This window comes from Tupaia chinensis, unplaced genomic scaffold (genome assembly GCF_000334495.1).
Source record: "Tupaia chinensis unplaced genomic scaffold, TupChi_1.0 Scaffold140356_1, whole genome shotgun sequence".
NCBI lineage: Eukaryota > Metazoa > Chordata > Mammalia > Scandentia > Tupaiidae > Tupaia > Tupaia belangeri.
The window spans coordinates 691,688-706,420 of record NW_006200233.1 but is presented as its reverse complement, the minus strand read 5'-3'; the positions used below and the strand labels follow the sequence as shown (position 1 = coordinate 706,420).

The 14,733-nt window shown below is 61.1% G+C and overlaps 2 protein-coding genes and 1 long non-coding RNA gene across 3 annotated transcripts in view; 2 read left to right on the top strand and 1 right to left on the bottom strand.

The window, feature by feature from the left end:
- The window catches only part of LOC114004809 (uncharacterized), a 13,780-nt gene extending 12,694 nt beyond the window's left edge, over positions 1-1,086 (top strand). The window contains exon 3 of the mRNA XM_027766045.1: positions 817-1,086. Within this exon, the coding sequence (XP_027621846.1) occupies positions 817-1,086 (270 nt within the window). The remainder of the gene's footprint in view (positions 1-816) is intronic.
- A 4,359-nt stretch (positions 1,087-5,445) lies between these two features.
- On the top strand, positions 5,446-7,737 carry LOC102485696 (uncharacterized). Its single transcript, XR_003546875.1, has 4 exons — positions 5,446-6,246; positions 6,365-6,493; positions 6,708-6,965; positions 7,530-7,737. It is a non-coding gene; the product is annotated as an uncharacterized LOC102485696 (long non-coding RNA).
- Positions 7,738-7,774: 37 nt separating this feature from the next.
- The window catches only part of LOC102501924 (butyrophilin subfamily 2 member A2), a 9,204-nt gene continuing 2,245 nt past the window's right edge, over positions 7,775-14,733 (bottom strand). The window contains 6 exon segments of the mRNA XM_027766039.1: positions 7,775-9,076; positions 9,079-9,090; positions 10,419-10,445; positions 10,528-10,548; positions 10,898-11,068; positions 12,487-12,768. Of these exon segments, the coding sequence (XP_027621840.1) occupies positions 8,490-9,076; positions 9,079-9,090; positions 10,419-10,445; positions 10,528-10,548; positions 10,898-11,068; positions 12,487-12,768 (1,100 nt within the window). The 3' untranslated portion in view covers positions 7,775-8,489.

The following is a 14,733-nucleotide window of genomic DNA, read 5'->3' as shown; positions in this document are numbered from 1 at the left end:
GGGCGGGGGGAGCCCAGCCAGTGGACTGGGGGACAGAGAAGTCAGTGGGTAGGAGGAGGCAGAGCAGGATGGGGAGCAGGAGTGCTGGGGGGGCGGAGGCCAGAGCACCCCCCGTGTGGCGATCCCTGGTCTGGTCTCCGAGGAAATGGCACTGCAGCCACCCAGCCCAGGCCAGAAAGCTGGCCCAGGCCCCGGGGCTGCAGCTAAAAGCAGGGAGGAGGGGAGTGTGGGAAGGCGGGCCCCAGGGCCCGTGTTTACTTTGGAAGGAAGGAAGGGAGTGTTGTCCAGGCAGGAGGGACGGTGGGGCCTGCCCTAGCTCGGGGCGGAGGTGGCCACTGACGGGCCGAAGTGGGTGCTCAGAGCCAGGGGGCAAGGTGGAGGCTAGGGGACTGAGGCCAGGCCAGGCCTCAGCCGCGAAGGCGCGGTGTCCTCACCTCCAGAGCGGGACTGCTGCCACCAGGTCTCCTTGGCCAGCCAGGAGGATTCCATGAGAGCAGCCAGGTTAAGGCTTAGCTGGGGGCAGGGCCGGGGTCCCTTCTCCATTATGGTTTCTGCGCTGAGAGATGGAGCAGCTCACACCCGCCAGCCTCTTCTCCGAGGGCAGACTCTGCTGCGGCCCGGCCTCAAAGCCACGGGACTGCCCTGCTCTCCACCCAGAGCTGCCTCCCTTAAGGCAACTCATGACTCCTGACGTTCCCTAGTTCAGGGTAAATCTTATTGTTATGGAAACATTGAAAAGGGCAGAAAATAGCTTTATGAGTGGGAGTCACAGTGCCTGATCATCTCTGCTGACACTTCTGGGGGCTTCTCTTCCAGCGCAATGCTCATGCCCGGCCTCTGCCGTGGAGGAGGCTCTCCGCGGTGCTCACGCCCTACATCTGCCGTGGAGGAGGCTCTCCGCGGTGCTCACGCCCTGCATCTGCCGTGGAGGAGGTTCTCCGCAGTGCTCCAGACAGTGTCAGGGCCCAGCCTGGTGGCACCGGGAGCAAGTCGGCCCACAGTGCTGGAAGCCGCATGGCCGACCCCGGGTTCAGATCCCTGGGCCTACCTGAACACTCCCTGGGTGTGTGCTCGCCCAAGCCCTGAGGAGCTGGAGGGCTGGGAAGAGGCCTTGTCGAGAGTGCTCTCCCTCTCTGTGTCTCATGGGGCACGTGCTCTTCATCATGAATGAAATAAATCATCCTGGAAAAAAGCTGGGGCCAGACCCTCAGCCCAGTGGTTAAGGAAGCTGGATGCCACGTGGCCAACCGTGGTTCAAATCCTGGCCCCAGCAACTTGAAATGTACGTTGACCACGCATGCATGCGTGTCCAAAATCTTGGCGGGATGGAGAAGTGGAGGAGAAGGGATTGAGACGTGCCTACGTCCTGTTGAGAGGTGCTTTCTTCCTCTCCCTCTCTTTGTCTCCACCTCTCTGTCTCTCTCTGGCAAGTACACACACCCCGTGGCAAAAATTTTGACAAAGTTAGTGGCCAGATGGTGGGACACTTTCTCCGTCAGGAATAATGCACTTTATACATAGTCTTTTTCCAGATCCTTGATAACTTCCTGATAAACTGCCTGATGCATTTCCAGAAATAGAGTCACGGGTCACAAGGTACGAGTTCATTGCCAGGTCCCCTCCGGAACGGTTGGCCAGTCACGCCGCCAACAGACATGCCTTTATTACCAATCCCTGCCCGGCCTCTGGGCGTCAGCTCACTTCTCACTGCGGGGAAGGTGAAATGCATTAAATTACTGCTGTTAGTTTTTAATTTGCCAGAGGCCACTTGCTCTCAGCGCAGAGAGAGACAGTGGATGCACCCTGCAGGGCCTGGTCACATCACGACCCCTTCTCTGCATCTCACTTCCTGTCGAGGTCTGAGACGCACACGTGCACCCAGCTTTTCTCGAGCTGTCCGACCTGGGGCTCAAACTGCACAGGTGGCCGGCGGGATCCCGCTGCCTTAGCCACCAGGCCACAATTGGCCCTTCCTTTATGACTTTAGGGGGCTGGCAGGCGGTATCATGGTTAAGGCCCTGGGCATCTGCCGTGGAGGAGGTTCTCCGCAGTGCTCCAGACAGTGTCAGGGCCCAGCCTGGTGGCACCGGGAGCAAGCCGGTCCACAGTGCTGGAAGCCGCATGGCCGACCCCGGGTTCAGATCCCTGGGCCTACCTGAACACTCCCTGGGTGTGTGCTCGCCCAAGCCCTGAGGAGCTGGAGGGCTGGGAAGAGGCCTTGTCGAGAGTGCTCTCCCTCTCTGTGTCTCATGGGGCACGTGCTCTTCATCATGAATGAAATAAATCATCCTGGAAAAAAGCTGGGGCCAGACCCTCAGCCCAGTGGTTAAGGAAGCTGGATGCCACGTGGCCAACCGTGGTTCAAATCCTGGCCCCAGCAACTTGAAATGTACGTTGACCACGCATGCATGCGTGTCCAAAATCTTGGCGGGATGGAGAAGTGGAGGAGAAGGGATTGAGACGTGCCTACGTCCTGTTGAGAGGTGCTTTCTTCCTCTCCCTCTCTTTGTCTCCACCTCTCTGTCTCTCTCTGGCAAGTACACACACCCCGTGGCAAAAATTTTGACAAAGTTAGTGGCCAGATGGTGGGACACTTTCTCCGTCAGGAATAATGCACTTTATACATAGTCTTTTTCCAGATCCTTGATAACTTCCTGATAAACTGCCTGATGCATTTCCAGAAATAGAGTCACGGGTCACAAGGTACGAGTTCATTGCCAGGTCCCCTCCGGAACGGTTGGCCAGTCACGCCGCCAACAGACATGCCTTTATTACCAATCCCTGCCCGGCCTCTGGGCGTCAGCTCACTTCTCACTGCGGGGAAGGTGAAATGCATTAAATTACTGCTGTTAGTTTTTAATTTGCCAGAGGCCACTTGCTCTCAGCGCAGAGAGAGACAGTGGATGCACCCTGCAGGGCCTGGTCACATCACGACCCCTTCTCTGCATCTCACTTCCTGTCGAGGTCTGAGACGCACACGTGCACCCAGCTTTTCTCGAGCTGTCCGACCTGGGGCTCAAACTGCACAGGTGGCCGGCGGGATCCCGCTGCCTTAGCCACCAGGCCACAATTGGCCCTTCCTTTATGACTTTAGGGGGCTGGCAGGCGGTATCATGGTTAAGGCCCTGGACTCCCACGTGGCCAACCGTGGTTTCAGTCCCAGATCCAGAGGCTTTCCAGATGGAAAGACAGAGACAGACAGAGAGGGAGGTGGACGGGAGGCAGCAGCCTGCAGTGGGCGTGGCCACGCTGCACCCCCTCCCCCAGTTCTCCACCTGTCAGGGTGTGGGGCACGCACGCACCTGCAGCCAAGGCGTTTTTCAAGCCACTGGGCAGCCAGTCACGTGGGTTGGCCCCCTTAGCCACTAGGCCAGCGGGCCTTCTCATGAAAGTGATTTTCCCCGAATTCAACTCTTCGTGTTGTGTTTGCTCTGGGGTGGCTCTGGGGCAGCTCTGTGTGACTCTGGGATGGCTCAGGGTGGCTCTGAGGTGGCTCGGGGTGGCCTGGGGTGGCCTGGGGTGTGTGGATCCGGTGTCTCTGAGCAATGTGTTCCCACCGGCTGGCCCAGCCATTCTTTCTTGGGCACCCATGGCTGACATCCTGGTAACGAGATGTGACCTCATGACGCCAAAATTATGCCGTGGCCAAGTCCGGTGAAGTTATGCCGGTAGCCACTCACACAGTGAACGGTGGGCAGGGGAGACCAGAGAGAGAGGGTGGGGTCATGCGTGCAGGATTGAGGGGGCTCCATGTGCCCGGGGGGCAGAGCCTGATGCCTGGCTGAGAGGTGGCATCTCTGAGTCATTTTCCTGGAAATACTGTTGAAATGGGGAGTTCCCAGAATGAGGAAGAGGTGGATGGGACTGTGGGAGCCAGTAAAGTGAGGTCAGGTGAGCTGGGAGGGACCCCAGAACCCCGAGAGGGGTGAGTGGACCCTCCTTGAGTCCAGAACGTGGACTGCTGTGGCCTGGCTCACCGGACCTGGTGGCAGACCCCCCTGAGCAGGGCTGCACCCCTGTCCCCAGGACGGGTCTGTGGGGGGAGCAGGGAACTATGGTGGCCTGGCCCTCCCTGCTCTGCCACGCTGTCACCCGGTCCCTTATCAGACCTTATGTTAGTCTGGCTTCCCCCAAGAGCAGACCCCGAGAGAGACTTGGGCACAAGTGACATGTTTGAAAGGTGGCCTCAGAAATGCCATGGGGCAGTGAGGAGACGCTACAAGGAAGAGTCAGGAGAGGGCTGTTTGCCCGGGGACTGGCCTTGGCAGGGCACCCTCGGAGGGACCGAGTGGAACTGCAGGGATCCTCTCAGAGCTGTTGCAGAGAGGCGAGACAGCAGAACCCCAGCCGGTGTGGGCCCAGGGAGCTGGCCGCGCTGGGCAGGCAGGGGTAGGAAGCCTTCGGGTGGCAGACCCTGAAGGTGCCTCGGGGCCAGAGACCGGGAGGGACCCACGTGAGGGTCACGGGTAACTTTCTCCAGAGAAGTGGGCCGCCTGCCAGCCACCCCGGCCGGGCTCCTCCCGTTGTCCTCTGCTGTCCAGGCCCGTCCCCACCCCAGCTCTGACCATGTGCACCCCCAGCCCGTCCAGAACTGGCAGCCCAGTTAGCTGTCCCCATGTGACCGGGGACGGAGCACCGGGTCAGCTAACTGACGGCTCCCAGCGGCCCCGCGTCTCCTCAGGGAAGCGTTTGAAACGGTTCCTGCCACTGCTCTGCCTTCACTCAGAGGCCCTCAGTGTCTTCCACTTTCGTGTCTGAGGCCGCGGGTCCTCGAGGCCAGCAGCTGGACTCCTGGAGCAGTGCAGAGCGACTGGCCGCGTCGCCCCCGTCCCTGCCTTGGCCACGCCACGCGGCAGAGGGGCGACAAAGGCCTAGCGTTGGTGGGAGGGCGGAGAACTCGGGGTTTCTGAGCCTCTCGTGGGCTGCGTCGGAAAACGAACAAACCCCGGCCATTCAGACTCGACCTGGAGACGCCCGGCAGGTGGAGCGTGTGCACGCAGGACCGGGCGCCACATCCCCTTCCGGGAACCCCACGGCTGCAGTTACCAGCCGATCAGGTGCTCTGTGTCCTGGCCTCTGTTCTGAGAAGTCTGCAGGAAGTTCCTTTTGGCTTTAGATGCTAAGAGACTTTGTATTTGGGTGCTGAGAATCTGGGGCCAACTTTGCAGGGGGGGTGAGTGCTGGTCGGACCACCTGGGCCAAGCCCGCCAGCCCAGTTGCCCCGCTCCCCAGCTCCCTAATGGGGTGATAGGGTTAATCAACGCTTGAGTGCTGTGGGGCTGGGGGTCTCCACACCCAGGCAGGGGTGCAGCTCCCTCCGTGAGGAGGGAAGCAACTGGAGGGATTTCTGCCCGCAGGCAGGCTGCAGGCAAGGTGGGGCCGGGGAAGGAATGCGGTCAGGGGGTCAGGGCGCAGGGCCCTCCCAGGCGTGGTGCCAGGGCCAGGGCGACATGCCTGAAGAGAGAAGTGGTCTGAGGCTGGGCTTTGCAGACAGAGGACAGGGCTTGCCGGTGGGCGCGGGTGGGGGTGCCCAGAGGAGGGATGGGATGTGCTGTGTGCACACAGAAGATGAATGCAGCTATGCGGCCCTTCTCGCTTGTTTTCTTCATTTCTCTTTTTATCATTTATTTATTTGCAGCCTTTCTCTTTGCCCTACTGGAGTACTGACAGTGGAAGGAGAGGAGGTCTTTGCAGGTCGTTTACTGAGTCCCACTCTGTGACCTTTGACTCTTTATTTCCCTCTTCTCTACCCCATTTTCCACCTATACCAGTTAGCTTTAGGGGGATTTCAGCCTCAATAACATTTCATTAATATTATTATTGTTATAAATTTCCTTTTTAACACACAGGTCCTAACCCGTATGACTCTTTTTCTACTATTAATTTTTCTTATATTCACGATAGAGCGTGCACATGCACACACACACACACAAAGAGAGAGAAGAGCAGGGCCTCGTCAGGCTGCGGTCCCTCCCTTAGTCTTCAGCCCTCTGGATCCTGGGCGCTTGCATGGGTGCCTTCCGTGCTTGGAGCTGAGCAAGCTGGCAGTTCAAAGCCCAAAGTCTCCATGTGGGATTGGGCTTCTCTGAGCAGTGCATCACCACCACAGCACGGAGCAGGCTCTCACCTACGTGACTTACTGGTCGTCCTTCTCCAAGTTCCCACCTTCTTCCACCTGGGATCAGACATCTCTGAGGGCTGAGATGGAATGACAGCCCTTGACGGGGAAGTCTTGGTTAGAGCGAGGTGCGGCCCTCACACGGGGAGGGGCCCGGTGTCACCCCTGCTTTGGGTCCTGTGGACATGGGAGGAGCAGAATCTCTGCACAGACCTTAGCAAACATACTTCTGGGGATTTGTTTCAGAACCCCCTTTCCCAACTTGGAGAACTGTGTTGTGCCTCGCAGTAACCCTGGTTGTCATCGGAATAATTTTCACTTGGATGCGATACATAAGGAGAAACCACTGAGGGAAAAGACAAAGTTGGCCCAAAGGTGAGTCGTAGCCGTAAGATTATCTACCAGGCTGTTTATTTAAAGTGAGGGATCAACATTTTGATTGCTGGATAAATTAGACATCTTTTAAGATGAATTAGACTTTGCTTGAACCTATTATTTTGCAATTTTCAAGTTTGAGAGGATATTAATATAAACACACAAGAGCCCACCTGTACCGAGCTCTGAAGGGGAAGAGGGTTTTCCATCACAGGGGAGGACCCAGCTGTCATTCTGGGAGAACCAGCAGTGTCACCATTCCATCACCTGGACTGCGCCATGGGGAGACACCGATGGCAGTGATTGGCATGGGGGCCAGGGGTGATGAAGAAATGGACCCAACCCCGCCTATGAGTGGGGGCCGGGGCTATGGAGTCATCTGGAAAAAGCAGGGTCCCTGGAGCTGTCGTCACTCAGTCTCAGCATCTAAGATCTGATTCTGAATATCAAGAACTTCCCAGATATTGCTAAGGTAACCAGGCACTAATCACCCTGACCTCACCCCAGGCGGCTGGGGAGGGGGCACCCTGGGGCCTGCCACCTCCTAGCTCAGTACCCCCTGACCTGGGGGCGGGAGGGCAGGCCCGGAACCTCTGTGTGCCCTGACGGTCGCTCTGGTTCTTGGTCTCTCTCCAGATGATGTGACCCTGGATCCAGACACGGCTTACAGGTGCTCTGCGGGGCAGAGCGAGAGCGAGGCGTGCCGCCCGGGTGCCAGCACAGGGTGGGCTCGGGTCTGGTCCCAGCACCCCTGAAGTGCATGGCTGCATGTTCCAAGGGTGCCTGAGGAGACCTGGCTCACTGCAAGTGCAGTTGTGAGCTCCAGGTGACGGGAGCAGGCAGTATTGCTGTGCTCCCATCAGCGAGAGACAGAGGACACCCAGTCATAGCCCAGTGACAGGCCTCCCACCTCTCAAAGCCGGGGTGCTCCTCCTGTTACCCCAGACAACATTCCGTCTGCCTCAGTTCCAGGACCCTCTATCGGAGACGCGTTCAAGGTCCACGAGGCTAATTAATACTCCTCCCCACATCGTAGGACTATGAGGAGGTCGCTCTGTCACCAGTGGGCACTAGTTTTCCAGAGCCCAGACGTCCCTGAGAGCTCCTGAAGGACTGGACGCCATGGCGGGGAGAGCCACCCACCCACCCTTTATCACAGCAGACGCCAGACTTGCAGAAAAGCTCGCAGTTCCCCAGCTCACGGCATCCAGTGAGCTTGGGAGGCAAGAGTTCACTATTTGAATACATGTTACTTACATTAACCTATAAATGGCTTATTACTTTTCTTTTAACACAATTTATTTTTTTAAGACTCAGTTTGTATCCCTAAAGACGAAACACGAATAGATATTAACCCAAACTAAGAACACGTCGGGCCCTCAGTAATGTTTAGGTGTCCAAAGGCGTCCTGAGGCTGGAAGGCTTGAAGCCTCTGCTGTCCTCTGCACCTCAGCCTGGACAGATCCTGGTGCCACCTGCTTCCAGGGCCTGAGACTGCAGCCATCCTCAGGGACCTGGCGCGGGGACACTGGGGCCAGCGCGGACACTGGGGTCCTGGCCTTCTGGGGCCTACACTGTGCCCAGGAGGCTGCCTTGCCCAGCCAGGCCTCCAGCTGGGCCTTCGCCCCTCTCCCACCGCCATCTGCTCTCCCTCCCCCAGGAGCTCTGCGGTCCTGTCCGGCCCTGTGGCCAGGTAGGTCCCAGTGCAGGATCTGGAGCCCCGCCCGCCGCCAGGACGCAGCCCCGACCCAGCCCAGGAAACCGCGGGTGTCCTGCCCATGGCTCCTGGCCCTCTCCTGCTGACCGAGCAGCCAGGACCTCCCTGAGAATGACCCCTCGGGGGTCACCAGCAAAGGAGTCGCTCAGGTCCCCGGGATGGGGATGGGGGCTGGGCCGAGTGAGGGAAGGAAGCGGGGCAGGGGTCCTCGGGGACAGGGAAGGAGGGGGCCGGTCGCCAGGGACGGACACAGCCCAGAGCTGGGATGGCCGGGACTCCTCACAGGGCGGCGACCCCAGGGAACCGGTCCTGCGGGCGCCCCGTCCCCGCCCCGAGCATGACCAGGCCGCCCTCGGGCACCGCGGCCCCCGCAGCCCCGGCGAAGGCCGGGCAGACGCGCAGGGGGCTGTCGTCGGAGCCCAGTCGCAGGAGGGGCCTCAGGGGGCCCGCGAAGACTGCGCGGGGACACGTGTAGAGGTGCGACCTGTCCCTCGCGTCGTAGAAGGAGACGTCGCCCGCGTCGCAGTCCAGGAAGAGGGCGACGCGGCGCAGGCGCCCCCGCACCGGGAGGACCCTCTCAGGCGCCGGGGACTGGCGGCTGAACAGCTCCAGGGTCCAGAAGCCGTTCTGCGGGCTGAGCGGGGCCTCGCCCTTGCGGTCCGCGCTGTCGCGACACACCCCCACTGCCCACACCATCGCGCCGCCCACCGCCACCTCCCAGCAGTGCTTCCCCGCCCAGAAGCGGTCCCGGCCCAGCACGCACGGCCGGCAGTCGAACCTCTGCGGGGTGTCGGGCACGCGCCGCCGCCCGGGGCCCCGCCGCACGCTCCTGCGGTCCTGCGACAGGAAGAGCTCGGGGTGCGCTCCAGCACCACGTCGGCTGCGGAGCGGGGCTCGGGTGAGGCCGCGGTCTCAGGGTCCCCGCGCGGCTGGGACGGGGCCGCCGTGGGCTGGCCCTGCCTAGGAAGGCCCCTTGACTGCAGCGGCCTCCGAAGCCAGGACGCCCCAGGACCCGCGACCCCGCGGGTCAGGCCAGGTGCGCCTCTCACCGCCCAGGGCCCTCCTCGGTGCAGGGTCCCATCTGGGGCCCTGCCGGGCAAAGGAGGAGGGCAGACGCCCCAAGGCCACCCTGCCTGGAGCCAGTGGCCCGCAGCGGATGCCCTCGGCGCCTCTGCACCAACAGTGTCTGTGCCTGCCCCGCCAGGGACAGGGACGCTTCGGGGGCCACTGCAGACTCTGCGGCCCCACCGCTGCTGAGTTAAGGGACCCACCTCGCGGTGTGGCTGTGCAGGTGGATGTGCTGTGTCCCATGTCACTATGTGTGGCATGTAGTGTGTGGGATGTCCTATGTTGCTCTGTGTGTGACGTGCCATGTATGATGTCCCATGCCCCGTGTGTGACAGTGTATGCTGTCCCATGTTGGTGCACGTGATGACATGTGCAGTGTCCCATGTCACTGTGTCACAGTGTGTCTGTGTCCCATGTTGTGTGACAACTTGGGACCCACCCAGAGAGGGAAGGCCCACACCACGTGTCTGGCTCAGTGCAGGAACAGAGGTGAGGGAGGGAGGTGAGGGAGGGGGGCTGGGGGCTGTGCTCTCGCCTGGCTGCCTACAGAGGGTCTGCGTGCCCCGGGAGGGGAAGGAGCGTATGCCTCCAGCCGGTCGGGCCCCTGGGCTCTGTGGTGGGGACCCACAACCACTCCCAGCCTGTCCAGCACCGGGCCATCCTGCGTCCTCCCAATGCAGCTGGGCCCCAGGGGCCCCAGTGAGGCCTGCTGCACAGAGACTGTGCAGAGACCCCTGCGGTCACAGACCATGAACCCACAAGGCAGGAGCACTTACGGGGAGAAAGAGACAGACAGAGGGGAAGTGAGAAGTCACCCAGTGGTGGCCACGCACAGTCCCTTCTCCATTCGGGATTTTGGGCATGCACGCATGTGCACCTGCCCCTGGTTCTGGGGCTAGAACCACACCTGGCCATGTGGAACCCAGTGCCTTAGCCACCGTGCCGCCTCCTGACCCGGATTACACTGGTTTTGACAGGCAAGGACAGTGGGGAGGAAGCTGCAGGCCTGCTCCCAGCTGCTCCTAGCTGCTCCTGTGCAGACCCCACCCACCCTCCGGCTGACCCCTGGATCCCTGGCCGAGGGCCTGTCCGCTGCCAGGAGAGGAAGCGCAGACTCGGAGGGGAGGCCGTGGTGCTCACCAGCATGTAAGAGGGTCCTCCTCCACCCTGTGAGGGACAGACGGGGCACTGTCACGTGGCTGTGGCCGGCGAGCAGGGCAGTGGGCTGTTCGGGAAGGGCTGGACTTACGCAGTTCTTCCTGGAGCTGCTCTGGAAAGGGAGCAGAGGACGGCTGTGGTTGTGGGGGACAGGGCGGCGGATCTGTGCTACACAACACGGGCCGGGCCTTCCTGCCTGACCTCAGGGCCGTAGGGACCTGGATAGGCCTGGCGGTGGAGTGGCCCTCCTTTCTTGCTTTGGGCTTTGGCTCACAGTTCTGGGCTGGGGAGGAGGGAGTGGAGGCCATGGGGGCAGAGGGAGGGAGCCAGCTCCGGGCGAGCTCCTGGGACCCAAGCGCACCAGCCAGCCATGGCCAAGGCACTTCTGTTCCTGCCTGTCATGGCTGTCCTCCTAACTGCCGTTCTCTCTGTCCCCACACGCTCCCTCCACAGCGCCTTACGTGGTGTGGTCTCTCTCTCCCCGCGGCCGACCTCCTCTCCGGCTGACTGGCTCTTCCCGTCCCTGTGGAGCTTCTGGATGACACAGATGCCTGAGGCCAGGAGGAGGGTCAGGGTCGGCAGGATGGCAGCCAGGGCCACTGTCCAGGGAGCCCCGCTGGGCACGAGGGACTCTGAAGATGGAGCCAGAGCAGTCCCGTGTGGGGAGGAACGGCAGGCTGGGATGCGCAGCTGCAACCCTCAGCGCCTACTCTATGGCGTCTCGCTTGGAGACCCCAGTAGGAGGGAGATGCGCTGCCCCCTGCCCTGCCCCCCTCCAGCCACTCCCCACACGGCAGCCCGACAGCTCTGCGTGCTCCCGTCCAGACCCTCATGCATCCTGCTCCCCTGGGCAGGTTCGGCGAGGCGTCCACAGGACCAGCTCTCCCCCGTCTGGATCGTCTCCCAGCTCCCTGAGTGCCTGCATCTGCGAGGGGGCAGCCACACCTCATGGGGTTCCTGAAACTGCGCCCCCCTCCAGCCACTCCCCACACGGCAGCCCGACAGCTCTGCGTGCTCCCGTCCAGACCCTCATGCATCCTGCTCCCCTGGGCAGGTTCGGCGAGGCGTCCACAGGACCAGCTCTCCCCCGTCTGGATCGTCTCCCAGCTCCCTGAGTGCCTGCATCTGCGAGGGGGCAGCCACACCTCATGGGGTTCCTGAAACTGCCACTCCCCTACCCCAGGCCCAAGCACAGCTGCTCCCACGCCTGGGTGGTTCCTTGCCGATCACGGGTCTCCATCTTCACACTGAGGTCTCCTGGGACGTCTTGTCACCAACCCACTCCCACTCCCAGCCCGGTTCTCCTAGCATAGCCATCACTGCCTCGTACAAACACAGCCCCACTAGTTACTCACTTGTGATGGCCCCACTGACTTACCTCCGTCCACACGGGGACAGTCCCACTAGTTACTCACTTGTGATGGCCCCACTGACTCACCTCCGTCCACACGGGGACAGTCCCACTAGTTACTCACTTGTGATGGCCCCATTGACTCACCTCCGTCTACACTGGGACAGTCCCACTAGTTACTCACTTGTGATGGCCCCATTGACTCACCTCCGTCTATACTGGGAGCTTAGTGAGGGCAGTGGTCTTGGTCCGCTCACTGACTCTCCCTGGATCTAGACCCGTGTCTAGAAGTGTTTGTGGAGGATTTGGTGAAGGGATTCACGGTGTCGCAGGCAGGGAACTTCCCCAGCCCTGTCCCTTGAGGGCCCCCGTGGGCAGGAAGGGGATGCTTGGCAGGCAGCCCTGCAGGCATGGAGCTGCTGCCCACACCACCTCCGTGTCCCGGGACTGTCCCTGATGGTTACAAAGCGCCCGATGCGAGGACCACAACTTGGGAACAGGCTGGGCACATGCTCCCAGAAGGGGCTCCTGCTCTGGCATCAAGGGACTGTCCCCCTCTCTCTGTGACAGCAGGACGGGCCTCGGCCCAGCTGCAGCCTCGCCTCTCCCGGGCCCGGGGGTCCACACACTCCCATCCAGTACCACTCCGGTGTGCTGGGAGCCCAGCGCCAGGGGGCTCACGAAGAGCAGAGCACTGACCTGGGATGAAGATCACAGCGTCCTTCTCCTGGCCGAGCAGGGGGTTGCTGACCACACAGGTCACGTTCCTCATGGTGCCGTCTGTGACGAGCACAGCCGTGGTGATCGTGAAGAGGCCATCGGCCCCCGCAGTGGACACCTCCTCCAGGGCAGGCACAACCTCGCCGTCAGGGCCCCTCCACAGCACGCGGGGCTCTGGGTACCACCCTGCAGACGTGCACTCCAGCCAGACGGCCCCATCCTCACGGCCCTTCATCTCTATAAGGGGTGTGGAGCCCAGGCCTGGGGGAGACCAGGGCTCTGCTCCAAAGGCTGCCGGGTCTCGGCCAGTGGGGTGGGCAGGTCTGCTCAGCGGTGGCCCAGGGAGGGGACAGCAGGGAACACCCAGTGCCATGGTCCTGCAGGACCTGCTCCAGGAAGGGGAGGCAGGAGGGCAGAGGGGGCGTGGGGCAGGAAGCAGCTGGGTGCTGGAGGCCACCAGAGACCAGAGCAAGCGCGAGGGAGCCGGAGGCCACCAGAGACCAGAGCAAGCGCGAGGGAGCCGGAGGCCACCAGAGACCAGAGCAAGCGCGAGGGAGCCCTCTGGGAGTACCAGGTGCCCGGCAGGCTGCTCTTCGGCTCCGCCTGCACCCCACTACCCACTCTCTGCCCCTGCGCAAGCCAGGGAGGCTGCGGTGCGGCTCACTGGGGTGCAGGCGTGCTCTCTGCCATCCGGTGGGTGCCTGCAGGCCCTGGCACAGGCAGGCCGGGCCTCCTCTACTCCGAGAGGCTCTCAGCAGACACTGGTGTCCCGGAGCTCAGAGGACCTGCAGAGACCCACAGGCTGGCATCTTTTTCTTTCAAAAAAAGAAAAAAAGAAAAAAGAAAAAAAAAGAAAAATGCTATTTACTTGTTCTGCAAGAGAGACACAGAGACTCAGAACAAGAGAGAGAGAAGCATGCATCGTGAACAGGGTCTTCACCGTGTGGGATCAGCCATGTCGCTGCTGGGCCACCACTGAGCACCAAGGCCAGCAGGGTCTTAAGGAACTTTTAATTTATTTATGTAGAGAGATTTTTGCTATAGAGTACGTGCGCTCGCCTGAGAGACAGAGAGACAGAGAGAGAGAAAGCCTCCCCAGGGGGATGGTCATGCCGCAGGCCTAGGGCTTCCCGGTCACTTTTATATCTGCCAAGACAAAAGCACGAAAAACCCGGCCTCCTCTCAGGACTCACATGGGACAGTGGGAATCAAAGTGGCGTAGCGCTTTGGGGAGTACCTGCTGCACCCCACCCGTCCTTGGGTGGAGGGGACGATAGACGCGAGGGTGAGCCCGCACTCGGACGCGCACCAAGAAGCGAAGTGAAACGAAAACATGTACAGCTCTGACCCTGGTGCGAGGGGGCAGGCCAGACCAGGTCACAGTTCGGGAAGGGGATGGGGGCTCCTGCGTCACGCACACCCAGCAGCCTGGCGCGGAGGGGACCCAGGCCGGAAAGACCTCTTCTCTGAGCAGTTCTGACGCTGCTCGGTGGCCCCCATTACGCCGTCCCTGCTCAGGCCACACTGGCCCTGGCCCTTGGCTTCAGGGCTGACATGCTTCCCCTGGTTCTTGGGGGTCTTCAAGGCCTTTTCAGTTCCCCATGTTTCTCTTTAAGAATAGCATGTGGGGCCAGGAGATGACCTGGTGGTTAAGGTGTTGACTGCAGTTTGAGTCCCAGCCCCAGCAGCCTGAAAATCATGCCGAGTGAAGGTGAATGTGCATGTGTGTCCAGAATCCCAGGAGAAGGAAGGAGAAGGGACTGCAGTGTGAACACCCAGGGGGTGGGGTGTGCGTGTGAGAGATTTCTCACTTTCCCTCTCTCTGGTGAGTGCACACACCCTAATAAAATAAAATAACCATGCTGACCCCAGGAGGGACGCTGTCGCCTGCAGCCACTGTAGTGGGCCTCTGCAGACCCACCACTCCTGCCTGGCCAGAAGCCCTGGTGTGCTCTGTCACCGAGTCCCCACCCCTGTCCCCATGGGCACTGGCCAGAGTACAGGGTTCCACCCCGCCTATCCATGCCTCAGTGGAGCCACCCACCAGCACAGGGTCACACTCCCTGCCGGTGCTGTCTGGGGAAGGGACAGAGACAGAGGAGGCCCATCCTGCCGGGCCAGCAAAGGTTTGAATCCGGGCCCTAAAGCCTTCACACCTGGCTTGTGCTCTGAGCCCCGCATCTTGACAGGACAAAGGGGGAAGACAAAGGTGGGGTGTTCCCTCTC